We start from the raw sequence: 16,217 nt of genomic DNA on the forward strand, positions 1-16,217 counted from the left end.
GAGAGTGACAATATGGGTGCTGTGTTTCAAGAGAGATGACCCTACCAGTGGGATAGGCAGGGAGATGAGCCTTAGACTGATGCACATCTAGAGGTAATTGCTAGCAGAGAGGCTGATGGGTAGCTGGATGGGAAGTTAGGCATAGGATGGGACTGCATAGGTAGAAATAAGGTCTGAGTAGCCAATAGATACAGGAAGCCTTTGCCTTCACAGAAAGTGGGAATCCGGGAAGGGGCGTGGGTGGGGATGGCAATGACAAGAGATGGAAACAGAAGCAGAAGCAAGGAGAGGGGGGATTAAGTCAACATCAAGTATTGGATAGGAGCACTAATAATTTGGGGGGCTGTTAGTCCCCTTTAAGTGGTATCAGCATATCAAGAGAGTAATTAAAAAACACATACCCAGTCCTGCAGCTGCTAGGAAAAAGAAGCAAAGGCAATGCAAGTTGCCAACCTCTTAACTATGTAAATACTCTCTAATGAGGACTAATGTTTATTGGCAATAAACTTTAAAACCCTTAGTTTTCCAACATACTGTCAGAACATTTCAGGAATGATGAATGGTATTTTTTTTTCCTTAGTTGTCAGGGCTAATTGGGACTCCAGCTCATTTGTGACAAATGGTATGCAGTCCCAGAATGCCTCTCAATCAAGTTGGCACAGGATGGATTTCTGCCAAGAAGTGCCCCTAGAGTCATGTTCAACAGTTGTCCTTACTCTCTTCCTCCAAATTCAAGATGCCTTGAGGAGACAGGAGGGCTAGGCAGTCAGGGACGGGACCTTTGGACAGGACGTGGGGAGAGGGAGGAGAGTGGGAAGTCCTAGAATAACAGGACCTTGCAGATGTGAACAGGATACAGCTTGCTGACCGCACCTCAGAAAAAACAAAAGGACCTAGAACCGGGGAACGCAGCAAGGTGGGGAAAGAAGGGTGTGCGAGGGAGACCTGAGCTTTAAAATGTGTAGATGCTACTAAGACAGGCAACTTGCAGATAGCCAATCACAAGGCAGTGAGGAGTATAATCAATCCCAAGGATGTTGCTAAGGCAGAATTTTTTAAAAGGACCAACCAGGAGCTAGCAAGCATGAATTTACCCCTGGACAAAGAAGCACACGCTCTCTTCTCTCTCTCTGGCGCACTGGGCTCCTATCTCAGGGGATATACTCCCCTGCGCCCATGTGGCTTGTGGCCATATGGGACTGCACACATGGACTGATGGACTTTAGCTAGCTTAGATGCTGAGCTACACCCAGCTGCAACATGGAACAGAAGCTCTGGACACTGGCCTGCTTTTGGAACACCAGCCGCACCTTTTCCAGGACTGGTTTAAGGGGCATGGTACTTCGGAACCTGAGACAAAGAAGCTTCACCAGTAACCTGCTTTGGGTCCCCTTCTTGCTGCCCCCTGCGGCAGGAAGTCCGTCTATCCCTCAATGAACTTTGCCTCCGCTAATCGTTTGTGTCCGTGAATCCATTCCTTGGTTCTGTGAGACAACGAACTTGGACTCGGAACACCACATTTTGGTTTCACCTTCACCCATGACCTCAGTCCAATCCTATGTCCCAAATCTGCCAGGTATCTTTTAACTAAGAGCCAGCCCAATACTAACATATTTTCATCTTCTTGTATATCTACATATGATCAATCTTATGTCTGTGGTAAATGTGAAACGTAGAATTAATTATTCGTTAAAACTTGTGCTTTTATGGTACCTAAATCCTCATATACACCTTTCTAAAACATATGTATATTTCTAGAATTACATCTTAGCTTGTAATTGTATAAATGTGACTTCATGACAATCAGTGGATATACAGACAGCATAAAACAGTATTCTCATTCTCCACCATCAACTTAGCTGGAGTTTATTGTTGTAAAGGACTTCTATCTAATAGAGGAATATGCAAATTGTCCAGGATGCCGTGACAGTAACAGTAACAACCAGTAGGCTGCATGGGGTGACAAGGCTGGCAGGGAAGTTAGTGAGAGATAACCAAATGACTGAACAAGCAGGCTGCATGGGGTGACCAGGCCAGCAGGGGGGTTAGTGAGGGACGACCAAACAACTGAGCAGCAGGCTGTGAGGGGCGACCAGGCCTGTGGGGGGGGCAGTTAGGGGCGCCCAGGCTGGCAGGGGGGACAGTTGGGGACGACCAGGCCAGCAGGGGGGGCAGGCTGGCAGGGAGGGCAGTTAGGGGCAATCAGGCAGGCAGGCAGGTGAGCAGTTAGGAGCCAGCGTTCCCGGATTGTGAGAGGGAAGTCGGACATCCCCCGAGGGGTCCTGGATTGGAGAGGGTGCAGGCTGGATGCATCAATTTCGTGCACTGGGCCTCTAGTTTGTATATAACAATTTACATTTCTAGTACACTTGGATTCATTTTAAAAATCAGTTTTATTCCTTATAAAATAGAGAGAAGCAAAGCATTTCACAAGATTATTGCAAAGTGAGAAAAGGCATCTGAAGATATGAAGCATAATGCAATGCATATTGAAGGTCTTAGAAAAACAAATCTTTTATATTATTTCAGCATTTAGCTAAAACCTGGCAAAACCTCTCTCTACATATTTCTCTGTATTAAGTCTTACATTGACTGAGAAAAAACTTGGGCACATATAGACCATTTATTGTATTATATTTAAAAAAGCAATGCATGCTCTATTTCAGGATGGAAAAATAAAAAAGAAGCATGGCCACTTACATTGTAATAAGAGAAGGGTTGCCTACAAATGCTTTCTCAGGTATTGTCTTGATATTGTTGCTGTGAAATCCTCTAGAAAGAGAAGAAAAAAAATTATAGGAAATACTGTGTGGTATAAATTTATTTATTAGTCCTCACCTTCTCTCCCCATGGCAGTTACCAGCACCGTTAGTAACTAGAGACTCAGGTTAAATTCCTCTATGCATTTGAAACTTACATGCCCTCACTCTCTAGGAGAAAAAGAAATCACAGGCTGTCATCTTGAAAGAAAATTAAAGAATCTGAAAATAATAATTGTGCTTTATGGAAACTTACAATCTAGTGTTATTAAAGAAAATTCATCTGTTAATATCTGATAGAGCACTGTGTATAACAACTTGAGACAGAGGGAACCATCTTTGGAGACAGACCATGACCCCATTTGAAACTAGGAGAAGAGAAAATGGACTTAAGCTGCAGTGAGGTAGAGATTTAAATAATCTCCTTATGAGAACAGAATTTCCTGAGCTGAAGGAAGGTGCTTAGTGAGTCTGTAATAACGAATTGATTCTCATGTGTTGATGCTAATGTTGTCTGAATGGCAGAGGGGCAAAGTCGAAGGTCTTTGGGTCCTGTGTGGGCCTGTGGATGAGATGAGTGGCAGTCGTTGGTCTGCCTCGCCATAGACAATGATGACTTCCCACTTAGGCCACAGTGGGTTTTCCCAAGGCAGAACCTCCTGAAGGTTGTTTTTTTTTTTTTTTTTTTTTTTTTTTTTTTAATAAACAAGCCTTGCTGTCTACCTCCTTTAGCTGTGTGTCTTATTTCTCTCTGCCAGGAAAATGGGTTCTAGGCTTATTTTCCTTTCCAAGTGTTAGCACATTGCTTACATAGTTTTTTTTAGGTACAGTGAAAAACTAATTATAGTATGTAAAAGAATATATACAACCTAATAGCTGAAGGTTAGCTCTACTTTAGTAAAATTGTGTTTTTTAAAATTAAATAAGAGTCATGAAGTATTTAAAGAATGTGAAATAGGGAGAAACCAAGATGGTGGCATAGGTAAACACCGGAAATTGCTGCCTCCCACAACCACTTCAAAAATACAACTAAAAGATAAAACAGACATCATCCAGAACCACAGGAAGGCTGGCTGAGTGGAAATTCTACAACTGGAAGGAAAGAGAAAAGCACACTGAGACTCAGAGGAGGTGCGGAAGTAAAGTGCAGAGGTATGGAGGCGCACGCGGAAAGGGCTGGCGGCTGAGAACATGGTTGTCTTTTTCAATCGGGAGGGAGTCTCAAGCTCCCAACTGCTCTGAACTCCAGTTCTGGGTGAGTCTCTGGGGACCCAGACTCATACGGGGAGAGGCTAGACTGTCTGGCATCGGTTGGACCTCGAGGGCGGCTTTCTCTCAGAGGTGCTTGCAGCGATTACCGGGACACTGAGAAGCGGGGCCTCTTAGGGCAGGACTGAGGAGCAGCCATAGCTGCTTGCTCCGCCCTGTTGATCCCCTGGGACCCCAGCCTGCCCAAGCTGTGCGTAGAGGCTCTTGCATATGAAAGGCCTGGCCCTTTGTAATCTGAAAATTACCTAACCAACTGAAGCTGGCCCAAGGCCCCACAGCAGCTTGCATTCCTTCACAGCTGAGCTCCTGCTGGGTAGCCTCAGGAAGAGGCTAGACTAGCACCTCCTTAGCGATCCAAGAGCCAGTGTACCCAGTGGTCAGAGTGGGTACACTCTGACCACATCCAGATTACAACTCCTCAGATCCATAAGGGACACACTCAGGGGGCAGACTCAGTGAGCACCAAAGCCCCACTGAAGCAAGTCTTGCCCCAGAAGGGTGTCTCCAGCACAGAAGTTCTCCCACTGCAGACACAGCTGATTCTCACAGCCAATTGGCCTGGAGGTCAATTCCTCCCAGTGATACCTACAACAATCAAGGCTTAACTACAACAAGACTGTGCACACAGCCCACAAGGGGGTGCACCAATAGTGTCCACCTCAGGTAATTGGGGAGGCTGAGCCACTGGGTGCTATAGGACACCTAGCACAGAAAGCCACTCTATCAACACAGGGAAGCATAAAAAATGTGGAGACAAAGAAACAGGTCACAAATGGCAGAAATGAAGGAAAGCAAACTACTGGATATAGAGTTCAAAACTACACTTTTAAGGTTTTTCAAGAACTTTCCAGAAACCGCCGATAAACTCAGTGAGACACTCAAGAAATCTAGTGAGACCGCCGATAAATTTAATGAGATCCTCAATAAGTCTAGTGAGACCCTTGAGGTTGTGAAAAAGGACCAACTAGAAATTAAGCATACACTGACTGAAATAAAGAATATTATACAGACTTCCAACAGCAGACTAGAGGATTGCAAGAATCAAGTCAACGATCTGAAATACGAAGAAGCAAAAAACACCCAACTGGAAAAGAAAAAAGAAAAAAAGAATCCAAAAATATGAAGATAGTGTAAGGAGCCTCTGGGACAACTTCAAGCGTACCAACATCCAAATTATAGGGGTGCCAGAAGAAGAGAGAGCGCAAGATATTGAAAACCTATTTGAAGAAATAATGACAGAAAACTTCCCCTACCTCGTGAAAGAAATAGACTTACAAGTCCAGGAAGCTCAGAGAACCCAAACAAAAGGAATCCAAAGAGGACCACACCAAGACACATCATAATTAAAATGCCAAGGGCAAAAGACAAAGAGAGAATCTTAAAAGCAGCAAGAGTAAGACAGTCAGTTACCTACAAGGGAGTACCCATATGACTGTCAGCTGATTTCTCAACAGAAACTTTGCAGGCCAGAAGGGAGTGGCAAGAAATATTCAAAGTGATGAATGCCAAGAACCTACAATCCAGCAAAGCTATCATTCAGAATTGAAGGTCAGATAAAGAGCTTCACAGATAAGGAAAAGCTAAAGGAGTTAATCACCACCAAACCAGTATTAAATGAAATGCTGAAAGGTATCCTTTAAGAAGAGGAGGAAGAAGAAAAAGGTACAGATACAAATTATGAACAACAAATACACATCTATCAACAAGTGAATCTAAAAATCAAGTGAATAAATAATCTGATGAACAGAATAAACTGGTGATTATAATAGAATCAGGGGCATAGAAAGGGAGTGGACTGACTATTCTCGGGGGGTGGGGGTGGGAAGGGGTGTGGGGGATGCGGGAAGAAACTGGACAAAAATTGTACACCTATGGAAGAGGGCAGTGAGGGCGGGGGTAAGGGCAGGGGGTGGGGTGGGAACTGGGTGGAGGGGAGCTATGGGGGGAAAAAAGAGGAACAACTGTAATAATCTGAACAATAAAGATTTAATTTTAAAAAAAGAATGTGAAATAATGTATGTGAAAGCATCTAGCACTGCACTAGGCACATGCATTTTATTTTAGGTTGCCATGCAACTTAGAAATGTTTTTCAAAATGCTCAGCAAATAACTGAATTCCATTACAGTTCTGCACAAATCTATAAAGTGTATAAATATTTGGGAAACATGTCTTAGGAAAGAAGTACGGCTTAGAGAAATATGTATATATTTTTTCTAATATACATATATTAGAAATCCATTATAAATTTTAAAAGATTATTTGATGTTTGCTGATGATAGAATCAATTACAGTATATTTCAAGTGTACTTAACTGTCATTTAGATGAATTAAAATATTTTTCCTATAAGTCACATTTAAAAAAAATAAATTAACCAAGAATAGAATCTCCCATTAAATCTGTCCTAAATACTTACAGTTCTTTAAGGTTGGAGAGTGTCCTGATTGCAGTGGGGAATTCATCAAGGTTATTATAATTTAAATCTCTGAAAGTAAGTAAATAGTATTTTTAGTTTTTCATTTTCAGATTCATATATATTACATTTACTAGGAAAGTTAACATGTTATTTCTTTTTTAAAAAAATATATTTTATTGATTTTTACAGAGAGGAAGGGAGAGGGATAGAGAGTTAGAAACATCGGTCAGCTGCTTCCTGCACACCCCCTACTGGGGATGTGCCCGCAACCAAGGTACATGCCCTTGACCGGAATCGAACCTGGGACCCTTGAGTCCACAGGCCGACGCTCTATCCACTGAGCCAAACCGGTCAGGGCAGTTAACATGTTATTTCAATGGACCAGTATCAGTGATGAAAATTCTCATTCCTTCTCTATTTAATCTTTACCTGAGGATATTTTTTCTATTGCTTTTTCAGAGAAGTCTAATGGAGGGATGGGGAGAGGGGAGAGAAAGAGAGAGAGATCGACATGAGAGACACATGGTTGCCTCCTACAGGTGCCCCAACCAGGACGGGGAGCGAACCCACAACTCAATTACATGCCCTTGACTGGAATCAAACCCGAGACCCCTTAGGTTCCCAGGCTAACGCTCCTACCACCGAGCAACACCAACCAGGGCTCATTCCTTCTCTTTAGGGAGAGAGGTTTGTTTGGCTTGCTGATCACCACCATTCCACAAGTCTCTGCATTAAAATGGCCATTAGATTGATCATGAGAAATTTCAATGAGTCAAGTCTCAATGGCACAGGGGCATTTCAAAAAAGGGAGGGCACAGAGAGCCGTGTCAGTGTCCAAGTAGGAGGGATGCTTGGCCAAGTGTTAAAAGCTTGCTAATGTGGCTCTTCACCTGAGCTTAGCTCACTCAGCTGCCAGATTGTCCGGGCACTACTCTGGGCTCCTGAGTCACATGCCCTTTCTTGTTGCCTCCTCCATTCTCTTCTTCCCCCTGCTTCTTAGAGTCTCGCCTGAGAGGCCCTCTTGGAGAGCGGCTTTGTCCCTGGCTCCTGTGGAGTGCCTGTGTCCCTCACAGCCTGAGGTCCGCATGACAACCCGCTTCTGGAGAGGTTTATATGTGCAGGGTCCTCTCAGGAAGCACATTAGGTCTAGACTTTTCTCAGGGACACAAATAGTGATTCAGATCAGGAGTATGATGTTTTCGTTGGTCGGTGAGGCAAAGCTCTGTATTATTTTTCATGCACAGAGATGGGATAGCCAAACAATCTCAAATCATTAATTTCCCTATTTGTTATGACACAAATGGCTTTTCAATTCCATTACTCAGACGGGCTTTATAGATTTACTCCACCTTATAGCTACATCTTTGTATGAAAAAGTAATTGCCTGCTGGTCTCTGGGAATGGCAGATTTCCCAGATGACACAGAAAAACCTTTTGGTCAGGCAATCAGATGTGGTTAGGTCTTCCTCTGTGGAAAAGAACTGCTATTTAATTTTAAGAGAGAGATAATTTAACTGAGTTAGACATGAATCTAGATTCCTACTTGTCTGACACAAACCATCGTTAAGCTATACTGCAGGCAGGAAACTTGGGTCTTTTGTGGACATAAATTTTCTTCCTGTTTGTAAATCTCTCCAGATGCTCTGTTTTGATTAAAAAAGTATTGGGTCCTTATAAATTACTTGGATTTCTAGTGAGAGAAAGGAGGACATTGGGAGTAACCAATTGACTGATCCTCAGCTATGGGCAAGGGGAGGGGAGGGGGGTCAATAAGACTCGCAGGAGTTTCTCCTAAAATGTTTTATTCTATGGTATTTATATGCAATCCTGGGTCCTCACCTAAACATGAGGGGTTAGGGGGTGGGGGGAGACTATTTACGGAAATACCCATCAGAGCGCATCTTGTTTTTGTTCCTGTTGAGTTGAAAAGGACCGAAGGTGCTTTCCATTGCTAAGATCCCCCAGCCAGCTTTGTGTAGATAAGGAAGAAGTTCTAATTTTTCCTAGCACCATGGAAACTGCTTGCCTGTGCCATTGAGTTGACATCAAAATCCTGCCTGGACAAGTTCATCTTTGGCATCTCCTTATGAGGACGATTCCTCCCTTCTAGGAGGAAACACAGAGTGACTTAAGTAACCCGGGAAGGAGAGCTGTTAGTGCTGATCGGCCTCAAGAAGACCACGAACAATAGATGGTCTGGAAGGAAATCGGTGGATGCAGAGCTGGTTGGAAGTTAAATTGATCCTGTGCAAATTGATAAGCTCTGTATGCAAATGAATAAGGGGCTCCAAGGCCACGGCAGAGGTGGTCTCTGGTTAGCCCCTTCTGCAGTCCTGTCACAGCCAGCATCGTCGATTCAGTGGCCCTGTGTGGTTTCTTGTGCTTGAGTAGTAAAAACATGAAGGTTTGAGCTGGGGCACAGCTGGAACCACCCTCCTCTCCCGGCACACTCAGAACCTGCTCTGCCTGTCACCCCACCTTCACTATGGCTCTCGCACTCCACAGGGCAATGAAGAGCACTCCTCACCCGGGGAAGGGCTCAGCCAGGGTGTGTGGCCCATAGGAAGCCCTTCTCCAAGTGGTTTGGGATACACTCTAGGCTACAGTCAGCTGGCCGGGCTCTAGTTTCATTATAGGTAACAACGCAAAACTAAATTTTTTGACTTTTTCTTTGGAAGTAGAATGTAGTAGTGAACGTGGATTTTGAAGTCGAACTAGAGAAGGAAGCAAATCCCAGTTATGCTATTGACCAGCTATGTAATGTCGGTAAAATCCTTAATAGCACTGGACCTAAGATGGGAGAGCAATGTCTGCTTTCACAGGATAGTTGTAGATTAATTGAAAGTGTGCCAAATGTCCAGTGCCATATTTGACTATGGATATCCAGCCGTGGAGAAACTACGGCCCACGGGCCGGATCAGGCCCGTTTGAAATGAATAAAACTAAAAAAAAAAAAAAGACCGTACCCTTTTATGTAATGATGTTTACTTTGAATTTATATTCATTCACACAAACCCTCCATCCATGCTTTTGTTCCGGCCCTCCGGTCCAGTTTAAGAACCCATTGTGGCCCTCGAGTCAAAAAGTTTGCCCACCCCTGAATATACTCAATACATGGTAGCCACCATAACTTGTTAGTCTTTAGATTTGCTTTTAGCATGAACCCTGCTGTTTCCTAATGAGACACCTGTTCATCTCAGAGTGCAGCCTGGTCTGCATCCTGGACAATATAGAATTTATTCTTTTTTTAAAATGTATTTTTTATTGTTGATAGTATTACAGATATCTCTCATTCCCCTTCCCCCTCTTAGCCCCCTTTCGTCCTTATTCTCGACAGAATACACATTACCAAACACATAGTCTCTGCTCAGTGGAAAGCATCTCCTTTAGCTTATAATGATTCTAACTAATTTATCACTCTTGTTAGATCAAGATAAAATCTTGTTTAGCTTTGCCAGGTGTGTGTTTGTGTGTAAGATGAAGCCTCAGTGAATATCTGTTTAAAGCTCAGGCAATTAACCAAACCAAACAGCAATCTTGACTTTAAGGCTGTTTTGATTCCTTCAGAATACTCAGGAAAACACTGAAAAAAGGGGAAACAAATAAAAGGTCAACTCACAAAGTCTCTAGGCTGTGGAGCCCATCAAAGCATTTCTTTCCCAGAGAGTGGATTCTATTGTTATGGAGATGCCTGCAAGAGAACATTACAGACAGTCAGCAAGGCACACTGAACATAGAAACTTAGGCACATTTCAATCGCTTAAATCCAAAGAAACTTATACTAAAGAATGCATTAATTACATACAAGAAATGCTTTGTTTAATGTTTTGTAAAAAGGTTATATGCTCCATTTACTCTTGCCATAGATGATTTTATACCTTAGAATAGTGGTTCTCAACCTTCCTAATGCCGCGACCCTTTAATACAGTTCCTCATGTTGTGGTGACCCCCAACCATAAAATTATTTTCGTTGCTACTTCATAACTGTAATTTTGCTACTGTAAACAATATGTAATTATATATGTGTTTTCCGATGGTCTTAGGCTACCCCTGTGGAAGGGTCGGTCGACCCCCAAAGGTTGAGAACCGCTGCCCTAGAATTTAATAGGCAGTCACAGTTTTACCTTTTAGGTTGAGATATCAGGTAGTGTATTATACTATGAGCAACATGATTGATAAAAACAAATCCAGGTTGTTCAGTGTGGTTGTTCAGTGTATTTTCCCACGTGGGTTAATTAGCATGGCTTTTGGAGGTAGGAGATAAGAAAGATACTGACCCTCATTGACAAATGGAGGGTGGAGGAAAGGTCCTGGTGTATCAGCACATTTTTTGTTGAAGCTGATGGCTTATGATGACTACATTCCCAGGGTAGGGCCACAGGGTAAGAGAAACCAGCAATCTTGACGGCAGAAAATGATGATCATATATTTTGGCTGCCCAAGGAGATTAGTTATCTTGACGCACTATTAGTGTGTATAATTATCACCACTGGTTCAATGGTAAGTCAGTGAGGTCAAGGCCAATGAGAGCAATTGTGCGCATAACTGAAAACTGGATCAAGTCCCAAAGAGATTTTGGAAAATGAGCTTAAGGAAGACAGCGTGAAAAAGAATAGCTGGCTCTCTGTAAATCTATTCCCTCTAGTGCAGTGATTTTCAACCGGTGTGCTGCAAGAAGTTTTAAAACATGCAATACCTGACTGTTTAGTCAGGGGCACTGATGACTTTTTACTTAGATTGTCAAATAATAAAATGACAACAGCAAACACAACAACAGCCGTCAGTGTGAGTAAATCAAAATTATACATTTTTTTTGTCAGATCGGCAAAAATATAATTTTTGGTGTGGCCCAAAATTTTAGTAATTAGTTTATGTGTGCCAGGAGCTGAAAAAGGTTGAAAACCACTGCTCTAGTGGAAGAGAAAACAAAGCACCTATCCAGCTTCTGGCATGTGTTTGTAAGCAAAATTCAGTTTAGAAAGATGTTAATATCACCCAAAATTTGTTATTCTTTCAGGCTAAGGTTCTTATTCTAATATATATGTGTTGGGTTCATATGAGATATATGTAATATTTATTGAGGATCTCCTACATGCAACACATGGGGAAAGGGATTGAGGGGAATCTAAAAACATGAATAAAAAGCTGGTGAGCTTTCAAAGTAGTATACAATGCAAAAGACAGACATGCCGTCAAGTAAAGTGGAATGATTGGAGGCAGGGGTGGGCGGGTGGGTGGGTGAGAAGTGAAGGGAGAAATAGTGCAGAAGAGACCTTGGTCCAGGTTCTTCTACAAACTGATCTTACAGCCTTGCAAGCAGCTGCTATTTTCCTCTATCAGCATCAACTGATATTTTATATACATGGGGCATATTTCTACACTCTTACAGAAGACTGGTTATTTTTCAAACTATTACTTGAGAGTCATTTTGATTTACTAAAACAATGGAACCTAGACCTATGGGTGGGGAGGTATAGACATGCATAGCTCACTCTCAGGTTCATTCTTGCTTCTCTTTCCTTGGTAGGGATTCAGGAGTATTTATTTATTTGTTAATCCTCACCCAAGGATATTTTTCCATTGATTTTTAGAGAAAGTGGAAGGGAGGGGGAGAGATATATATAGAGAAACATTCATGTGAGAGAGACATAGATTGGTCTGCCTCCCACATGTGCCCCAACCAGGGCTGGGGATTGAGCCTGCAACTAAGATACATGCCCTTGACTGGAATTGAACCCATACCCTTCAGTCCATGGGCCTATGCTCTATCCATTAAGCCAAACTAGCTACACCAAGAGTATTTATTAAATAACTAGAGGCCCGGTGCATGAATTTGTGCACAGGTGGGGTCCTCAGCCTGGCCAGCGATCGAGGTTTATGAGGGGGGGGACCGGTTGGGGATAGGGACCCCAGGAGGTGGGCCAGCCAGCCCCCCCTTCAGGGCTGATTTGGGGGGCTGGCCAGCCAGCGGGAGGGGCTGCGGGAGGTTGGCTGTGGGAGTGCACTGACCACCAGGGGGCAGCTCCTGCATTGAGCATCTGCCCCCTGGTGGTCAGTGCATGTCATAACAACTGGCCCGCTGGTTGTTCCGGTTGTTCCAGTCATTCGGTCCTAACGGTTGCTTAGGCTTTTATATATATAGATAAGAATGGCATATTTCAATTTGACCTGAATTATAAGTTATTATCAGAAATAAGGCATTTTTTACTAATTGTACAGTGTGGTGGTTACTTGTACAATATACAATGGGCAGAGGTCATATTTTATTATCTTTGAATGCCCAACAGTACTTGGCACTTAGCAGGTGTTCCATAAATGTTGTTTCATTCTTTTATACAATTAGAACACTTATGAGTCATTTTGGGGAGGGATTCAGGGGGTTTTCCACCCTTAAAATGTCCCTATTCAAGGTTTGAAGGGCCAGCATTTTAAGGTCAAGGTCTTAGAGTGAATTTAGAAATTGTTAAAAGGGAGAGAGAGAGAAAAAAAAATCAATAGAACTTACAGAACTACCAAGCTGGAGAGGTTTCCAAAGGCATAGTCTGGTATGTGGTGTATTTTGTTCAGGGCCAAGGTCATGGCCTGCAGTGCTGATAAACTTCTGAAAGCCTGGACAGGGATTTCCGTCAGAGCGTTGTCATCCAGCCACAGGTGCCTCAGCGAATGCAGGCCGCTGAAACAGCTGGGGGGAACGTAGCTGATGTGGTTGGCATCCAGCCGCCTGGGGAAGAGAGCAAGCAAGAATGGAGAAGAGAGCAGAGCCCAGGCAAACACGGGCTTTGCAAGAAAACCCTCCGTATGCTGATTAACATGAATAAAACGGGCCCCGGGGCCCTCCTGGTCCTCGGATGTCTGGAGCATTTTGCTCTCTTGCTAAGCTCTCTTTCTCACTCAAGAGGAGAGCCATTGCTTCTTAGGTCCCCTCGGCTGGAAAATTCCATGGTGCTTGGTTCTCTTCCAGGCTTGTGGGTAGCATGCTTTCATGCCTGGAGTGGCCTCCCCGGAGGTATAAAGATTCAGGTGAGGATCTTTTAGTTTTCCTTTCTGACACCAAGTGAAAGACACCCTCTCCTCTCCCTCCTGCCCCAAGCCAAATACATGCCTTTGTGTTTGTCCCTCAGACTGTTTTGAACATACTGAGCATGCTAATCCACTGGTTTGTTTATTAAGCTCTGGGAAAAGATTGTTTCAGTATTTGAAAGGAACGGAGTGATTTGTAAAGGCTGTTCCAGCGCTGGAAGGCCTAAAAACTGCTGGCTTTCTTGCTCACCCTAACCATTGGCACTGGGCAGATGTTTGTTTTTCCTGACATTTTAAATGAATAATAAAATTAACAACATTCCCAGCTTTTGCTTCCTTTTTTCCACACACCATTTTTTTTTTCTCTCAAATGGGAAAAGACATCTAAATATAGATCTGGTTAATGAGGTGTTGCAACTTCAGAGCCAGCAGAGGGAGTGCAATACATTTATTTCCCCCGAATCCAACACAAACAGCAGCTGTAATGACAACATCTTCACTTTTCTTGTTGAAGCGACCAGACAGACAAACAATGAAAAATTTCTGTAAGGTGCATGAACAATAGAACCGCCATCCCTCTGCTAGGCTTCTGACGGCCCCCACTCATCTCTTCCCCAATCCGTTCTTAAGGCTCACCCATTTGTTTGCATTTTTCAAAGCTGGGATTTAAAAGAGGAAGAGTTGCATGTGAAGCAGTCCGTGTATTAAGAAGGATTAGGAAATCACGAGTGGATTTTGAAAAATATTTTAGGAAGCATTTAAGACTAAACAGATGTAGGAAGCACACCAGGGTCAGGAAGCAATCCCCTGCACACCAAATTTAAACAATTTAGAAACAGAGAATGCTCTGCGGTAGGGAGCGACGGAAAGCGGCTCCCTCACTTTCTGTCACAACGTGGCTTCGCTCGCTTGTCCTCTGGCTGCTGCTTCTGACTGAGTGGGAACAAGTGATGTCTTCAAGGTCATGAGCCAAGTGTTGATAGTAAGTAATGGAGATAAGGTCACTTGGAACGCAGTTTAACAGTCCGGTGTCATACCCCACTCACAATTACATTTCCCGTGGAACAACTGTTACTGTAGGCAGCAGAAGCCCAGCTTCCAAATATCTCAAGGTTCTGTCAACAGATGGAGCTGGAAATGTTTAGGAAAACTCAACACTGTCTCTTCCTCTTTCTCCTGCAACAACACGCTCAGCCCATGTTCAAATAAGGTGTAATTTCATCAGGGGACGAGGAGGTGATTATTATTGTTTGACTAGGAGGAAAGCACATATGTAAACTCCCCTTAATGACTGTGCTGATTAAAGAATGAAGACTTTATTTAAATAATATGAGCTTCCAAGTTTTAGTTGACATATTGTCTGATTATTGCCAGTTGTTAGGCATTGGAACGCCTAGTGGCTTCTAAGAGTCCTGAAAATGACTGTCCTTAAAGTTGAGCGCAAACCTCGGGCGACAATTACTAGATACAAAAGACTCTCAGCATTGAGTCATAGGCTTGTCTTCTTTGATCTCTAAGGCACTACCAAAGTTTCTGCTGGATCTTCAAGTGACCCTGGGATCAGTTTCCAATGTTAATAAGTCCATTTTTCTGGATAGATGTCTTTTATGAATCACTCCTCTCCCCTGCCGCCCCCCCAAGAAAAAGGGATGTAATCTGGCCTCTACACTCTCATCTTAGAGCAATTTGCTATCTGAAATGAAATGAGTGAGACAGGGCAATTCTTTAAGTCTTAACACTCTGAGTACTAATGCTCATGGATTCAATACTTGGGTATCCTGACTGCAGCACTAAAACATTTCTCTGCCAGAACAGTTTCATATAAGAAGCTTCCAATAAATGATACTCCTCCTAAATGCAGTGTTTTGAGGTCCATGTCCACCTGGCCTCAGTGGTCCAAATCTAATTCGGAGAGTGGTATGTTGTTCGCACTCAGAGGCAGTATCTGATTTAATATTAATAGAAGATCCCCAGGCTAAACCGGAGCATGGAATTAATTATACAGCCAGTCATACAGGTGGTTCTTACAGAACAAGGTTCAGACTGTGGACAAAGCAGCTGGCAGGGCACAACTTGTGCCTATTCTGTGAGCAAACAAAGAGCTCGTATTATATCAATCTGCTCTTTTTGGGCAGCTGGACATTTTCTATTCATATGCTTGGAAAATGCAACATTTAAGCAGTGAGGTATAAGAAAAACGACACTAGACAGGACATGAAAATAGGTAAAAAGGTGGTTCTATAACATTATCAGGAGCAATAAAAATAACTACATTATATAGCTTCGTTTTAAGTGTTTCTTTGTTATTACTTCTATTTCATGCAAATCACAAGGTGTGTGTGTGTGTGTGTGTGTGTGTGTGTGTAAGCAGCTCAGAATCTGTGAATTAGTGCAGAGATCTGGAATGAGAAATCTTGGACCCAAGTCAGTATAGCAGCTTTGTGACCATGGCCAGGTCAATGGACTCAGTTTTCTGTAAAATGGGGACAACACCTTTCTGTCTTATAGGGTTGCTTATGATTAAAGAAAATAATACAGTGGAACTTTATAAACCATAATGCATCTTAACGATCTTAAATTATTACAAGGTTAACAGTTGGTGTTTTTTGATCATCAAAACAATTCCCAAAATAAAAAAGGTAAACTCAAATTTTGCCTTAGTCAAAATTTAGTTAACATAAATGCTAGATTGCCAGTGAATTTGTTTGAGAAACACAAACAACTTTTTTCACCTCTCTTAAGAGAATTTATGAA

General features: G+C 42.8%; 1 protein-coding gene across 1 annotated transcript in view; it reads right to left on the reverse strand.

The window, feature by feature from the left end:
• The window catches only part of LGR5 (leucine rich repeat containing G protein-coupled receptor 5), a 146,203-nt gene that overhangs the window by 35,034 nt on the left and 94,952 nt on the right, over window positions 1-16,217 (reverse strand). Inside the window, exons 5-8 of the mRNA XM_006095459.3 lie at window positions 12,949-13,164; window positions 10,063-10,134; window positions 6,444-6,512; window positions 2,701-2,772 (exon numbers count right to left, since the gene is read on the reverse strand). Of these exons, the coding sequence (XP_006095521.1) occupies window positions 2,701-2,772; window positions 6,444-6,512; window positions 10,063-10,134; window positions 12,949-13,164 (429 nt within the window). The remainder of the gene's footprint in view (window positions 1-2,700; window positions 2,773-6,443; window positions 6,513-10,062; window positions 10,135-12,948; window positions 13,165-16,217) is intronic.

Source organism: Myotis lucifugus, unplaced genomic scaffold (assembly GCF_000147115.1).
Source record: "Myotis lucifugus unplaced genomic scaffold, Myoluc2.0 scaffold_156, whole genome shotgun sequence".
Taxonomy (NCBI): domain Eukaryota; kingdom Metazoa; phylum Chordata; class Mammalia; order Chiroptera; family Vespertilionidae; genus Myotis; species Myotis lucifugus.